The following is a 17,463-nucleotide window of genomic DNA, read 5'->3' on the forward strand; positions in this document are numbered from 1 at the left end:
TTATGTGTGTGTACTTCTAACATGTTTGGTAGGTAAAATAAATGTTGTAAATTCAAATTAGAGCATCTTCTGCAACGGATGCATTTTTCAGCCTATAAGGTAACAAAAATATAATAAGATAACCTTGTTTGAAATGGGTTTAGCTAAAAGAAAACTTTGGTTTTGTCTATACTAGGTACTTATACTATATTGACTGGGTAAAATAAAATTGCATTACTAAAAATAGACTAAATGTAATCAGTTTTCGTCGACTAAAACTAGACTAAAATGTCATTAGTTTTCGTCGACTAAAACTAGACTAAAATAGTCATGGGTAATTCTGACTAAAATAAGAATGCTCAGACTTTTAGTCGACTAAAACTTGACTAGACTAAAAGGTGTATGAACTTGACTAAAACTAATAAAAACTAAAATGTCAGGTTCACACAAAGACTAGACTAAAACTAAAATGAAAATCGGCCACCAAAAACAACACTAGGTAACGGCACAGTATTAAGGGGGTGTAAACTTTTGAACGGGGTCATTTTTATAAATTCAACTATTATTTTCTCTTGTGGACTACATGTAAACATCTTTTATGTGAAATATCTTATTTAGGCCAGTGCTAAATAAACAATAACATGCATTGTGTATGAACCCTCTTATTTTGGTAAGACAATTAACATTTTGCAGATTCTGAAAGTGAGATGTAAACTTTTGACCTCAACATATCATTATACTGTTATAAAAAAAATCGAATTTATTTGCAATGACGATCAGACTTTCATCTTATTTTTTGGCCAATTGCTAACTTTTGCCTCAGTTATGAGCTTCTTATTCTCACTTAAATGTTCCATTGCAATATATTAGACTATTCTGATTATTATTTCATATGTCAGGCTTTTCATTAGTCTTTTGTACTTCATATTATGATTTCAGTTCTCAAATGTTGTCCCAACTTCTCGCTTTCACAGAAATGTTTTTGCAGACCTGTATCTCTTTCTGGAAGAGAGCCAGCTATCTGATTTTCACAAATGCAGATGAGGAGATCAGCCATTTAGATGTGTCAGTAAAACTACAGGTATATCAGATGTTTTTGTGTGTTGCTGTACTGTGGTGGCGCTTTTGATGGCCTAAGGTTTGATAGAGATTGTTCCACAGATGCTATAAAAAAGCCTTATTATGTTACATTTAATTGTATAGTGAGTGTCCCATAATACTCCATTCTTCCCTTGATAAAAGACATGCTGGGCTTCATAGAATTCTTTCGGAAGAGTGACTAGACTCATAGATAGCCATCACCGCATCTATATAAAGATAAAAATAAACATGTCAATGCAGTCTATTTTCAGCACAACAAAACATTTCATTCAAGAATTTGAATAAAGTTATGTTTTCTACTACGTGGATCAGCTGCCAAAAGAAGCTGTCAAGAATTACATGCGATGCATAGACTATTGTATGTTTTTTTCTATCTGTTTGTGTTTGTGAAATGCACTGCGGTGAATCTTTGAATCGTCGGACATCAGATGTAATCTGAAATCGCAGACTTATTATGAAAAAGTGGAGGCCATATAGGTCATATTGGTTTGTAGCGTCTGTGAGATAAACAGGAGCCTGTCTAGAAACATTGAGTGAGATAGGAAGTGTGATACTTTAACCTCTCGCTTCTCGCTCATCTTGTGTGGCAACATTTTATTGGATGAGGTGAGGGCCCTCAGGTAGATAGGGCAAAAAAAACATAAAGGCACATGAGGAGAAAGAGAGGCTCGGAGCACCTGTGGCCAAACACAATAGAGAGTTTTCGAAAACAGAGGCCGAAAGGAATTTGAGCAAAATGAGCCAAGTCACGTCGCAGCGGTAGCATAGACAGGAAGATGAAAGCGACTGGAAGACTGACAGAGGAAATGAGGGTAGGAGAGGCGTCACCGCAGCAACCGACTCACACTGACAGGATCTTAACCAGGCGAGATGGCATCAAACAAACCGGGAGTGGATGGCTAAAACAGACAGTTTGACAGTCAAGTTGTTGTTTTGCTTTTGGTATAGGCTGATATAATTGAAAAGCTTTGTAATAGAAAAGAACACATAAACAAAGAAGTTTAATCAACACTGTGTACGAAAAACAGATAATGTCCTGCATGGCAGAAAATTACCAGTATATTTTCCGGTAAATTTACAGACATTTCCCCTCGAACCTAAAACAAAACACAATGCGATGCGTAATTCAAAATATGGGTAAAACACCTGTAATAAAATAATTATCACTACATCAGGCTGTTTTTTATAGACTTTTCTGGTAACACTTTACAATAAGGTTCATTAGTTAACATTAGTTAACTACTTTAGTTAACATGAACTATGAATGAACAATACTTCTACAGCATTTATAAATCTTAGTTAACATTCATTTCAACTAGTGCTGTCAAACAATTAATCGCGATTAATCACATCCAAAATAAAAGTGTTTGTTTACATAATATATGTGAGTATACTGTGTATATTTATTATGTGTATATATAAATACATCTATTTACATATATATATATATATATATATATATATATATATATATGTGTGTGTGTGTGTGTGTGTGTGTGTGTGTGTGACCCTGGACCACAAAACCAGTCATAAGTAGCACAAGTATATTTGTAGCAGTAGCTAAAAAAAAACATTGTATGGGTCAAAATTAAAAATGTTTCTTTTATGCCAAAAATTATTAGGATATTAAGTAAAGATCATGTTCAATAAAGATTATTTTGTAAATGTCCTATCGTAATATATATCAAAATGTAATATGCATTGCTAAGAACTTAATTTGGACAACTTTAAAGGCGATTTTCTCATTATTTCGATTTTTTGCACCCTCAGATTCCAGATTTTCAAATAGTTGTTTCTCAACCAAATATTGTCCTGTCCTAACAAACCATACATTAATGGAAAACTTATTTATTCAGCTTTCAGATGATGTATAAATCTCAATTTCGAAAAAATGGACCTTTATGACTGGTTTTGTGGTCCTGGGTCACATATATTTATATTTATATTTATATAATCAATATTATATGTAAATGTTTTTAAAATATAAAAACATAACTTATTTTTTTAATATATATATTTGCATGTGTGTGTATTTATATATACATATAGTATGTAATCAAAAACTTTTATTTTGGATGCGATTGATCACGATTGATCACGATTAATCGTGATTAATCGATTTGACCGCACTAGTTTCAACATTTACTAATGCATTATTAAAATCCCAAGTTGATTGTGAACTAACATGAACTAACAATGAACAACTGTATTTTTATGAACTAGCATTAATAAAGATTAATGTATTGAAGAGTGAATACATTACTTAATATATGATACTTTTTAAAATTCCATTGAAATCTAGTATTTTAAATGTATAAATATAATATTCAGAAGTTTGGGATTGGTAAGATTTTTTCAAAATGTTTTTAAAAGCGTACTTAATAATTATATACTTTAGTCTCTTGTCCTTACCATAGATAGTATAACAGCAATATTGTGAAATATTATGGAAATATAATAGAACACTTTTTTTTATGGTACTGTATTTTAAAGTGTAATTTATTTTACTTTTTTTAACATTACTCAAGTTTTATTATTTTTACCTAATTATTATCAGTTATTGCTGGTTCTCAATTATGAATAATGATTCTTATTCTTATCAATGTGGAAAACGGTTGTACTGCTTAATATTTTTTGGAAAACATAATAAATTGTTAGGGTTTTTTTGGGATAATTAGTAAGTTTAAAAAAAAATTTGAAATAGAAATATTGATAACACTTGACAATAAGGTTCATTAATAAGGTTCAGGTAACATTAGTTGACACCTTATTGTAAAGTGTTAGTGAAATACTTTGTAACATTATAAATGTTATTACTGTCATGTTTTATCATTTTAAAATGTATTTGCTGAATAAAAGTTTTAATGTTTAATGTATGTTTAAAAAATCCACCCAAAAACTATATAGATATATAAATGAAGTTAAATCAAGATGCTATTCTTACTTCATCTGACTTTAATTAGCAACCTGATTTGGTCAGATTCATTCGATTATATTAAATTCAGTTTTTGACCTAAAGAAAAGTAGTTGATTTGGACGTCACAACACAAAATACTGAAAATTTGATATCTTTAGGTTACCTGAAACAAGTAACATTTTATAAATCTATTAAAATATGTTTTATTTGAATGTCCTTAGTAATTTCAGAAACAGTTTGCAAGATTTTAATACGTTTCATTCGCTTGCCCGAGAGCAAACTTGAGAATGATTATGCGTAATGAATTTTAAAACAGGCCAATCACACAAATCCAGGAGAATTATTGTTCCTGTTGAAAGATGTGTGTTTTCCAGCTGTGTTCCCAGTCTGTGGTTTGTGCAACTGCTGGTTCTTTTCTGTAAGCCACAGGCTGTAGAGCGCCATAATCAGTTTAGCGCTTTAGCATTTCCTGGGAGATGCAGTCGTGTGTAGAACAGAATGTAAAGGCTCATTTACTGCGAATAAAACTGCTATGATTCCACATTTCCCTCCCTGCGTTACGTGGATATCACTCTACTGTGGTAACCAATAAGGAAACTGCTGTTTTGACTGCTGTCTTGGCTCACAGAGATCCCATCAGTTGTTTACGCCCCTACCGTGTCTGGGTGGACATGGGTGATGAATGCTTTCAAAATACATGTCAAGGACTTGTTTTTTTGTATACAAACTGTACTCACAGGTTCTCACCAGCAAGTTTTTACAAGCTGACAATGAATTCGGGATAAATATAGGTAGTAAAACTCAAAGTGGCATGTTTTTTTAATCAATGTTAGAGTTTAAAAAAAAAAAAAATCCAGAACAATTTCCAGAACAAAAATTTACAGATAATGTACTTACCATCTTGTCATCTGAGATATTCAATATTAAATTTATGTTTTTTGAGTAAAATATTTCAGGATTTTTCTCGATATAGTGGACTTCTATGGTGCCCCGAGTTTGAACTTCCAGAATGCATATTCTTACGATCCCAGCCGAGGAAGAAGGATCTTATCTAGTGAAATTTATATACTTTTTAACCTCAAACACGAGCCCTGTTTTTTTTTTTTTTTTCGGTTCAAGATAGTTAGGGTATGTCGAAAATTCCATCTCATTTTCTCCCTCAACTTCAAAATCGCCCTACATCGCTGATTTAACTTTTTTGTTAAAGGAATACTCCACTTTTTTTGGAAATAGGCTCATTCTCCAACTCCCCCGAGTCAATAAGTTGAGTTTTACCGTGATATTACTGCGCCTGCTGCGTCCATATAACGGCAGCAAACTTCCTTGACTATTACGCCAGATTGGGAGTGTAGTTCCTAATATTATCGGCCTAGAAAATCGCATCTTTACATTTTCTGCCGGTCTTAGTATACGATATAACTACAGAAGAGTCAAGTTTTAAATAGGACAAATATCGAAACTCGTTGGTCATTTTTGAACGCGATGCTATTGGTTTCATAGGATTCAATGATTTATGCTAAGCTATGCTAAAAGTGATATCGCCAGAACAGGAGAACGGCTCAATGGATTTCAAAATGGTAAAAATCTACTTATTAACTCGGGGGGAGTTGGAGAATGAGCCTATTTCCAAAAAAAGTGGAGTGTTCCTTTAAGGGTGTTTGATCTTCTTTGCATGTTCACTTTGAAAACACTAGGTTGGTACTTTTGCAGCGATGTTGGATGATTTTGAAATGATTTTTGAAGTTGAGGGAGAAAATAGGATGGGAGTTTTTCGACATACCCTAACTGTCTTGAACCGGAAAAAATAGTTAAGTCAAAGCAAGACAATATGAGCGTTTGAGGTTAAAAAGCATATAAATTGTCATTTAATCATCATTTTGCTAGATGAGACCCTTCTTCCTTGGCTGGGATTGTGTGAAGCCGCATTTAAACTACATTTTGAAAGTTTAAACTCGGGGCACCATAGAAGTCCACTATGTGGAGAAAAATGCTGAAATGTTTTCCTCAAAAAACATAATTTCTTTACAACTAAAGAAAGAAAGACATGAACATCTTGGATGACAAAGGGGGGTGAGTACATTATCTGTACATTTTTAAAATAAGCCATTTGTTGTTTGATCATTTTTCTGTTTTAGCATCCCAATTAGCCCAATAAGGCAACATTGACTCAACTAGTGCATTAGTTTGCACACCAATGCCAAAGAAGAACCATTTTTGGTTTCCCAAAGAACCTTTCCATGAATATTAGAACCGTTTTTCTCTATAAAGAATCCTGTTGTGCATTGGAAGGATTCCATGGATGTTAAATATTCTTCATGAAACCATCAATGCCAGTTTTTAAAAGTCTAGGATTTTACAGTGTAGGGTAGTTGTGCAAAAATAGCACATTTCACCTTTTTCATTCTAAATTAATTTACAGAGGATGAAACAGAAGTCTTAGAAGTCACAATTCTTTTTAATATAAAACACCTTTAAACGTCACGTCATGAAGAATCCAGGGAGAGCCTCCATAATTGCTTCCAAAGTGCGTTTTAGGAAGGACTCCAGCTTGACAGAACTAAGTTTTTAGTCCATCTCTTCATACAGGAAATGTAGAGAACATGCATCACAAACACATCTTACAAAGTCCAAAGGAAAAGAAAAAAAAACACAAATAAAAAGAACAAGAATGAACGAGTCTGGGGTTGAGTCAGTCTCCTTGATGCCAAATGGCACGTAGACAAACAGCCGTCTTGATGGGTGAAATTCATCAGACAGCTTTGCGGTTTGGGGTTGGAAAGGACAAAGCCCCTCCCTCTCTTAGATGGGTAGCTGAAGAAAGAGGAACGAGAATGTAGCGTAAGGGACGAGCAAATGACCAGGCAGATTCAGGTGGGAATGAAAATGTGAACTTGGTGTGCTTGTGTTTGGTGTGGTAATTCCACTTTAACTGGAAATACATTAGGCTTTTAGTTCCATGCCAAGACTTAAATATGCATGTTTCTGAAAAACCATAAACAAATACACAAAAATACAGTTTGGCTTAATCTGTCTTTGTACTGGCTCAAAGCTGTGATCGAAATCGATCAGAATCTTTCCATATATGAGTGGAAAAGATGTTTTTGCACAGCTAGATCTCTACCATCTTACAAAAAACCGTACGGCTTTGTACAGATGCTCGTCCGAGTGAGAATGTCAGAGATCCGCCTAAATTCTAATTGGCGTCCTATAAAATCCTTTCTCAATTAACTAGCACGCAGTTGTGAGAGTTGTGGGTCAGACCACAGATGCGACTGAGGTGACGGACGTCACCTTGTTATCTTCCGCCCAAGGCTGTAAGTTCTGCAGGGCGTAAAGCGAGGAGTTGTGTAGGCAGAGAGGGTCTTGTTGGAGCGGCTGACTCAGGGTCTTCTGAAAGGCCTCCTGTTGGAGCTGCAGCATCAGGCGGTTGGCTTGCTGTCGCTCAGCCTCTCTCTCCTCGGCGGTCTGCCTCCTGTCATCAGAGACGCATGATTGAAGTCAACATGATGTGCAGTGACAGAGACCCTTTTCAAATACAAAAGCGGATTATGTCAACTAACATGTTTATCTGGTGCAGGTCCTAGGCTGGTTTTAATTACCTTGAGAGATCTGAGCTATCCGCATGCACAAAAGAGACGTCGTGCCTTTGTGAAAAATAACAATCAGTGTGTTATGACTAAAGTCAGCTTGAATGAAACACTTGAATGTTAATGCTTCTGTGCGTTTAATAATGCTTTGAATGTACACATGAGGAGCCTATTGGAGCTGTCAGCGTAAAGAATATTATTATATAACAGTACATGACAAAACAATGAATAAATGCTAGTTTATTGGTCTGGGGAACTCATATGTACTTTGATATATCAAATATGACTAATCTTTCTACCAGCTGCGTTAACTTAAATGGATAGTTCACTCATAAATTAACATTTTATCATCATTTACTCAACATTGTGTCTCTTGTCATTCTGATTTTGATTGTATAGACAAAATAAGTGAATAAATGATGATTGAATTAAATTTTTTGAGTCAACTGTCCCTTTAACATCAAATTCACCAAATGTTTATTAATTTGAATTAAGAAAAGTCTATTTTTTTACATTCTCCAAGGTTGGAAGGCACAGATAGGCAGAAAACGAATCATTTCAAACTCATATGTACTTTGTTGGATCAAATATGATTAATCCTTCTACCAGCTGCATTAACTTAAAGGGATAGTTCACTCATAAATTAACATTTATCATCATTTACTTAACCTTGTGTCTCTTGTCATTCTGATTTTGATTGCATGGACAAAAAAAGTGAATAAATGATGATTGAATTAAATGTCAACTGTCCCTTTAACATCAAATTTGATTAAAATTTGATTTAAGAAAAGTCTATTTTTTCACATTATCCAAGGTTGGAATGCACAGCTAGGCTGAAAATGAATCATTTAGATTATTAATTGATTTTATTTACTTATTTTTTTGCACCAATAAAAGTCTATTTAAGGAAAAATAGCATTTTTCCACATTTATTTTGAGATGCTTATTAGGGTAATTTGTTATTTAAATGCAAATATGTGACCCTGGAACACAAAACCAGTCATAAGTTGCATTGGTATATTTGTTGCAATAGCCAACAATACACTGGATGAGTCAAAATGATACATTTTTCTTTTATACCAAAAATCATGTTCCATGAAGATATTTTGTAAATTTCCTACTGTAAATAACTTAAATTTTGATTAGTAATATGCATTGCTAAGAATTTTATTCTGACAACTTTAAAGTAGTTTTAGTTGTATCTCGACCAAATATTGTCATATTCTAACAAACCATACATCAATGATCTAAAAATGTACCCTTATGGCTGGTTTTGTGGTCCAGGGTCACGTTTTTTTTTTTTTTCTTGAAATAAATTAAAGGATTACCAATGACTTATAATGCCCTATTTTATTATTGTATCGCATTTGAATGGTTCAGTGATCACTATGCAAACAGAAACGGCTAGAAACAAATGAGTGCTGCATTTCACTCCAGGTTTTGTGATGTATAATATTCGCCTGTAGTCTGGAGACACTTTGAGAATGAAGGATGTATTTGTGTGTCGATCGTACGGGTAACAAGCCTGTGATCAAATGAGCCAAGTGCAATCACATTACTGTGATGCATTTAGCTGTGACGTGTGGCTAATGGACGCCGGGCGGCAGGTATGGAGCAACGTTTCAGACCCTCATGGTGGACAGATTTGGTCATGGAGGATGAAGTCATTAGGCTGTATGATTTCATGCATTCATGACATCTGAATTCATTTTGAAATAAATCGATTTCTGATAGTTTGGTTGGAGTCCAGCTGTGAGGTAAGATTTACCAGAATTTCATTCCTAAGTGGCCATCTGAAAGCAAGTGACCGCGCTAATGAATGTTTCCCAGCAGCTTTCAGCAGATACAGATAATTGCTGAATTAAGTCGAGCTCCATAAATATTGATGAGTAGGCATACTGAAACAACCATAATAAATTTTTATTTGTTAAAGGCCATGACTCAGCTTCATTATAAATAAATCACGCTCAGCCAGCTCAGGTCTGCCTATTGCAGCCTGTTGGTAAAACCAAAGGTAAGTAAGCCTGCTCTTAATTAGATTGGGCACTTATTTGCTCCAAAAGAGCCAACAGCAAAAGGTTGAGTAGATTATAGGGAAAGGATGGACATGCTCTCAATTATTCAGAAGTATAGGTTCAGTACTGCATGGCCAGCAAGTTTCCACAGAGCCTTTTAAGAGCTTGAACGTTTCTGCTTGGTCAAGGCAATTGGTGTCCAATGTAAAATAAATAAACAATAAAACGCAAACCTTTGCAAATTTACGCTAGTATTTTTCCACTAGGCCTTAAATGCCTTTTTCACTTACGCTACGTTCTCACTAAATTAGCTGCTATTGGGAAATATATCTAACCAGGTATTGACAACAAAAAGAATTTCAGATGTAACTAAGATAATTAATATGTTACAACAGGATTTTTATAAATAAGCTATATTGTAAACGCAAATACAGCCTTTGTCGATTATTAGACGAGAGGTCGTGTTTAAAAATAGGCTACATCTATTTTAAATCGTACATTCACTCACCTCCATTTTGTTCTTCTGTTTTGAAACCAGGTTTTGACCTGAGCGTCTGTCATCTTCAAGGCCTTGGCGAGCGTTGCACGTTCCGCGGACGCCAGGTACTTCTGCCGGTGGAAGCGTTTCTCCAGCTCGCAGATCTGCACCCGGCTGAACGATGTTCGGGGCTTTTTCCGTTTCGGTGGAGTTCGGTTCTGGTACGGATGACCGATCCGCCGTGTCACGGAGAACGGTGAAAGAGCAGCTGAAAAAGAAAAAAAGGATTTAGCCGTGAGTAGCCTATGGGTGAATAATATTTGCATTCAGTAGCTAACACTGAAAATAATAGGCGTAGCATTCACAAAAAGACATTAAATAATGCCTAATGTAGAATGACATGTAGTAAAATTTTGATTCAAATAATTATATATACACGTATTTACATTCAAGTCCATTTCTGAAAAAAAAAAAAGAAGAAGAAGAACGTTAGTGAAAAGTTTCGTTTTCATTTTCAAAGTCTTTTGAAATCTTACTGGCATCAGGTAGACTATACAGTGAACGGCAGAAACAAACAAACGCCACAGACATCAAAATTCAAAGTATTGATGGCGCGATATTTCAACGCTTAATAAGAACATGAAATGTGTTTTAAACAATACGCTAACGCGTCCTTCTTTATATTAGGTTACCTTAACTACTACGCACTTGCATTTATATTTAAACATTTGATACAATGCACTTGTGTACAAATATGTTTTACAGTGTACTTATATCTTTTCTTTTTTTATTTACAAAAAATAGGCAACCTGCATGAAATTACATCTTTAATTATATTATATAGGCCCTAATTACTTAACAACACTTACCATTAACCTACCCATACCACCAAACTTGTCCCTATCCCACCTCAACAGCAAACGTGTTTTGCAATACAATATAAACATATGTACATTTTACATATTTTAATGCAAGTACATAGTAATGCCACCTAAAAGTACCCACTAATGTTTTATCTAATTTGTATTTGTAATTCGTAGCTATTCCTGAACAGAACATATCGTACGCTTAGCGTAGGCTATTGTTACCTCAGTCGAATTTTGATCTTGAACGTCGTTTTAAGCGTGGAAATGAGGGTTCATGATGTCCATCACCCTTAACCTCAGCACATACATGGACAAATTATATTTCAGGTTTATATCACACAAAGTGCTAGCAGCAGTGAACTCAGACTCATTTTTCATTCAGTCCTTCTGTATTGTTTATCCATTATTCATGGTTTTACAACAGAGGTCTTGATTGTTGCATTCAGAATTCTTTGTATGTATCTATTCGAATTTCTTTCACCTTTCCCCTCCTTCCTGTTTTTTCCCCCCTTTCTTTCTTTGTAGTAGAAGCAGCTGTGAATAACTGATGTGAACACTTTGGCACCTTTAGATGCATGTAAGCATGCCTTGACACTATGTCACTTCATAAAAGTACATAAGGATTAAAGCAGAAAGCTTTGCTGAGGGCATAAGGACTGTATCAACTGTTTTGTAACTGTTTTTTCCGAGTCCAAAAACAATTCCTATGGTGAAACCTTTCTACCTAAAGGTAACAAACTGGAACCCAGTCAAGGCCTCTTAATGGTGGGTAGGAGTCTGACCATCATGATATTTTGGTGACAGTGTTTGGTGTCCTAATGTGTTAGCTAGGATAGTGTTTGTGCACATGAATGAAATGACTCCATAAATATATTTCAGGTCACCCATTGCTGTTTATTGTGCATCATAATATTAATTTGCAGTTAATTAGCAGTTTGTGGCAAACTATTATCACAATTTCAACATTCAAAACCACTGGAAAAACTTATGTAACTAATATAAATATTTGAACCTCACATATGCTCCTTACATCCTGAATATAAATGTGTTGTTAATGTTTATATCAATATGTTATTAAAATATTTAAAGAACATACATATTTAAATTCTGTAAAACTATACACATATTTTAATTTTGTCTTCCACTGCACCATATATATTCTTTACTGGGGAATCTGTTTAATTCAGCAAAAGCCAAAATAAATATCGAACATCTGAAAAATGTTTAAAGAACCAAAATATTACCAAAATATTATACTGCACCATTTATATAGACAAAAATAACTTAAATAGTTTGGCCAGCATAGAGTAAGAAAATGAAATTAAGGAAATGAACCAGAATAACAAAATAATTGGAAGGCGTTTGACACTTGACTGTGTAAAAACCTGTTTTTAATTGAGTGAACCAAAAAGAGTGACCTTCACTCAATTTGTTAATTTTTTATTATTGTGGCTGAACTTGAGTATTGCGATGGTTGGCTGGTCATGTGTGAAGACAGAGAGCCAGGTTTCTGTTTGCCAGGTTTGAGTTCATGATAAAACCATGTTAGAGATGTGTAAATGTCTGTTCTTGGCTACTCAACTACATTCGTTCACGTTCTTGTGTAATTCAAGATTCGTCGGTGGCTCTCAGAAGAACTTCTCAACTGTTCACACTAGTCACGCTGGGATTCCTCCAGGGCTGACATGAGGTCAGTCTGACATTAAATCTGTTTTGGACAACCTCAGAGATGCAACTAATTTTTTATCGTTGTAACTGAAAGTAAAAAAATAAAAAATAAAAAAAGAAGAAAGTGTCATGATTTTATTTTTTTAGATATTTTATTTTGATCACAGCCTTCCTAATGCAGAGATCATTAGTTTATTTGTCGTATTTTATTAGACAAGCAAGCAAAAAGGCTTCTGATTGGATTAAGCGCATAGACTTTTCATTCCTTTGCGTAATTAGATTTGATTGCTTTTAATTAAAGCGCTGATTTTGAGTGACAGGCGGCACGCGTCATCCTCACTTAAACACAAGAGTAATGATTCTAAAAAACACTTGACATTAAAATTACACAAAAGAAATTAATTAAACTTTCTATATGTTTTTTAGATGATGGCAGTTTACGCCTCCGTTTTTTTTTTTTTTTTTTTTTTTTTTTTTTCGGCGATCGGTGTTTTCTCTCTCTCTCTCTCTCCTTTTTTCTTTGCTACTATAAGTCAGGTGTGCAGATTGTAGAATGAACTAATAACACATTTCCCCGAAACACTCCTCCGCAGATACATATGTGGGTCAAATGGAAACAAAAACAATCCCCGTATTCAGTCTCGACAGCGGAGGGAATTCTAAATGATAAGTCTGTGTAATAAAATTTATGGTGAGCACATCAAAAAATCAAAGCTTGCCTTAGAGAATATGCGGCCAGTAATAAAATCAGTTATACGTGATATCACCTTCATGCGACAGCGCCTGCCTTTCCCATTGCGCATATTACCTTTGTAGAAATCTAATAAATATACATGTAATGGATTCAAAGCGCGATATTGAAATATAACATGGGCATTTGTCGCTATTTACGCGGCAGTGAGGCAAAACAGAATGTGCCTTTAAATTTCCCCTCATGCTGGGAATTGAAATATCGAATGAAATAAAATAATTGTCAGGAAAAGCCATAAACCGTCCGCTCGAGAGGCTCGTCGTCCCTTCAGACACTGTCACCATGGCTACACGGCCTCGTCTCAGTTTCATAATCATTTGTATTTATGGGTGGGAAAGATCATTATTGTCATTTCAGATAGAGGGGCATCCACATGCAATTTCATTTTCCAATTTCTCCAAGGCCAGTGATATCAGATTACGACCATCACCTGCCCCTTGTTGTGATGCAGCTGGACCCAACAGCCCCCACCAGCAGCCGTAATACAAATAAATTTACCTACTGATGAATATACTGTTATGTGAATCAGTGCAAGCAACTGCGCTATTCAGAGCGAGCACACGCGGAACAAAAACAGACCATTTGAATTAAGACATTTGCGTTTTTCTCGTGTCAATACAGACATTTAAAAATTGTACGTTATAGTATTTATTTTATTTTAATGTTCAGAGTTAGGCTATACATATCTCCTTTATGCCGCAGTTGTCACCAGCGCTGTTAACATGAATAAAAAAACCATGCGTAAAGGCTGTTTACCATCACCAGGGCACCTGTGATTATTGACTGGGGAGCCACTGATCTGTTTATGCATTTCTGGATTTTTATAAACTTGCCAACTGCCAAGGAGTCAATTAACAAAAAAACATGTGGTATAGACTTTCATCGCCTCCCAATCCGGCATGATATGTCCGGACTGCAGTGCATATCGTGTCTCAGGCCTGTCCGTGCACCTATACGCGCCGTGACACTTGTGGTGAAATGCAGACATGCAATTCAAGCTGACGGAGAAAATAGTTGGAAAAAGAGAAACCTATTTCAGACAGGCATCGTGACTTGTGCATTGTGACTAATAAGTGTCTCTAATTCCTTTGGATGAAGGCACCAAATTAATTGCAATGTTTAAACTGCTATAACAACTTATACATTTAATACAATTTAATAGTAACAGTAAATATCTTGAAAATGAAGACTTAGTCTCTAAAGTCTTAGAGGTGTTTGCAACAATTTCCGTTTCTTTATGTTTATAAATATATTTATGTTCATATTTGATCATGTTTATATATAATCAAATCTACAGTATTAAACATAAATATTATTTCGTTTAAAAATCTGAAACGTGTCCTGCGTTGCCTTGCATCCAGCGCCATTCAAAGGCACGGAAGAGATAAAGTATAATAAACGAGTGGCCCAAAGTGACTATGAGTAAAATTGATAAGCATATTTACAAAAGAGCTTTTGCAGTTGACATATCATTCTCTCATTTGAATAATTAATGAGAATAGAGCGGAATTCTGAATATTTAATGCGCAGAAATCCATATTCTTCTTCATTTTCCTCTCACTATGAGTGACGTCATTTGAAGACGCGAACTGACCAAATGGAAAACGGAGGAGGTTACGGCTACAAACGTGATGCATCTATTTTCTTATTTATTACTTGAAATTTATTTACTAAAATATGTATTGCAATTATATTAAAAAGAGCATTCGTATAATAATAATAATATTTAAAATATAATCTGTAGTCGTCCACAGGCCAGGCTATTTTTATTTATTTATTTATTTTTATTTAGAAACACATGCGCTTTCTTTTTTGGTCCTCGGTTGGATCTCTATTGGTATTACGTTTGCGTAGATTAAAACGATTTGTCAACATGCCATTACGCATCACTACTGGCTGTGGCAACATTTAGCTCCCTGCAAACACTGTATCATAATTCATTTGTCCTAAAGGCCCAGAGAGACAGTAGCTCAAGAATATAGACGTGACTTGGTGTCATAAAACCATTTCACAAGAAACTGTGATTTTGAAAGCCACTGTGTTTTTACGAGCAATACACACGTATAATATCCACAGGCCGAGATGATGATGTCGGTTCTACTGTGCGCCCGAGTTCAATGCAACATCATGGCCTCTCTCAAAAATGAATTATGGTGCTGGTTTAAAAGATTGTCTAGTGTTACTCCTCTATCTTCAGATGTGTCGAGGGGTAAAGCTATAGTCGAGTGTTTACAGGATTTCCGATATTAATTCAAGCACATTTCGAATATTTTTTTTTAGCAGAGAAAAAGGAAAAACCTCAACTTAACTATAAACATAATAATGGCAATAAAAACAAGCCTTGTTTGAGAATGAAATCCATTTAGCTCTAAAAACAAAAATCACTATCTTAAAAATGATAAAGGCCTATTAAATATTTCTTCACATACAAAATTATTCTATTACTGTAGGCTATTTAAACGTGAATATTACATTTCAGTAGTAAAATGAGTCGCTTGTTGTTAGTTGCTTATTTGTAAGTTGCTTTGTATAAAAGCGTATCCTAAATAAATAAATGTAAATAACTGTAGTAGCCTACATTAAAACACTATTTCTTTAAGAAACGAGAATATTTCAGTAGAAATAAAATATATTGGGCCTATTTATTCTTTAAATTTAGAGACTTGTTTTGTATTTCAAAACTACATGTAGGTAAGTCATTTCCATACAAAATATCGTAGCAGTTTGTGTTTTCTTTTTATTTATTTGTGTACGTTTCTTTGGCGAGACTGAGTATGACATGTATTCTACTATTAATTGGACTTCTGTTGTTTTTACAACGTCTGCATTTTTTTATTGTCTTAATTTATAGAAAATCACAGCGAAATTTGCAGCAATTTGCGTTTAAGCTGTTTAAAAACAACCATCTTTTTGTAAAATACGCTCGGCGCTAATGAAGCAATTTTCTCATCGTTAGCAAATAATGTTGACCTTAAAAGTCAGCAGCAAATGAATCGTCCGTCTTTGTTGATGTTTGTCATAATTATATATTTTTCCAAACATATGCAAACCTGTAAGGCTGCCTACTTTTGGCAGTGCTGTCAATATTTTTAAGTCTTACCAGTCAGCCGATCTTTAGCAAATCTTCTGCTGCTCTCCATCCAGGGGAACGTGAAGCTGGCGGGGCTGCCCATGCTGGGTACCGTGGGCACGGTGGGTGTCCCCGCCGCGATGCCCGGTGGATGGACACTAGTCGGCGGGTGATGTGCGGATGGCATGGGTCTGTGGGCCGGGACGCGGATAACACCACCTGCGTTCCCTGAGTTCACGTTAACGTTCATATTCATGCTCACATTCATGTTCATGTTTACGTTGTAGGAACCTGCCAGTCCCGCCGCCATCGAACAGGCCGGATTGTACACGCTGTTGTAGCCGTTGGCATAGACGTTCGGTGCGAGCGCGTAGTCCGGGTCGCCGGTTCGGCTCGGCAGCATGCAACTACTCGGCTGGTCCGAGCCATTGAGAATCTGATCTATTCCAAAGCTGATGGGTTCGTGCTGCTGGTGGGTCTGGCTCACCTCTTCGATCCCCGTGTGCTCCATCGTCGCGGTTCTTTCTGTTACGCACAGCTTGGAAGGTTGCGATGTTTAATTCCCAAAACTTCAACGCCGCACGATTAATTCCCAAAGGTAGAGAATTTCTTTTCACTAAACAAATATTCTTCCTTGAAGTGCTCGGAGCCCATGCAATCTTAAAGCGCTGCCATCTGATGCACACACAAAAAATCACATTGACTCCTTCACGCATAATTCAGCGTTATCCACCACTTTCTTGCATTGCGTCTGACTCTTTTTCAGTTCCATGGTGATGTGTAAAAAGCAGCTCGACAGTGGAAAGGGCTCCGCGCTCACTGTTAAAATCCCGAAGTGATGAGTTGCCAAGTTGTAGCAAACAAACCTGACGCGTTTCTGGAGTGGTGCTGTACCTCAGAAAGGCGCACGGCCCAGACTTGAGCTCATCACTGTTATCTAAAGTGAAGTGTTAACTGTCCGATACGTGCATATTAATTGTCGTGAGCTGAAAATGTCCTGTTCACGCTCCTCTTGAAGTGATTTCGAGCAG

At 35.6% G+C, this 17,463-nt stretch overlaps 1 protein-coding gene across 1 annotated transcript; it reads right to left on the reverse strand.

Annotated features, from left to right (window-relative positions):
• Positions 1–7,145: 7,145 nt before the first annotated feature.
• tlx2 (T cell leukemia homeobox 2) lies at positions 7,146–17,255 on the reverse strand. The gene is made up of 5 exons (XM_073820987.1): positions 16,691–17,255; positions 16,463–16,651; positions 13,793–13,798; positions 10,108–10,345; positions 7,146–7,469 (listed from the first exon to the last, which is right to left on the reverse strand). The coding sequence occupies exons 1-5, from the start codon at positions 16,941–16,943 to the stop codon at positions 7,253–7,255; spliced, it is 903 nt and encodes a 300-aa protein (XP_073677088.1). The 5' UTR covers positions 16,944–17,255; the 3' UTR covers positions 7,146–7,252.
• Positions 17,256–17,463: the final 208 nt, after the last annotated feature.

The sequence above is a fragment of the Garra rufa genome, chromosome 16 (assembly GCF_049309525.1).
Source record: "Garra rufa chromosome 16, GarRuf1.0, whole genome shotgun sequence".
Classification (NCBI taxonomy): domain Eukaryota; kingdom Metazoa; phylum Chordata; class Actinopteri; order Cypriniformes; family Cyprinidae; genus Garra; species Garra rufa.

What these genes read in the sequence shown, in the direction of transcription:
- tlx2 (XM_073820987.1), bottom strand. Translation starts at nt 16,943, where the DNA reads ATGGAGCACACGGGGATCGAAGAGGTGAGCCAGACCCACCAGCAGCAC. An exon ending in AAACATGAACATGAATGTGA is followed by an intron (nt 16,652 to 16,690) that starts GCATGAATATGA and finishes CAGGGAACGCAG; the next exon opens with GTGGTGTTATCCGCGTCCCG. An exon ending in AACAGAAGAACAAAATGGAG is followed by an intron (nt 7,470 to 10,107) that starts GTGAGTGAATGT and finishes CTCTGATGACAG; the next exon opens with GAGGCAGACCGCCGAGGAGA.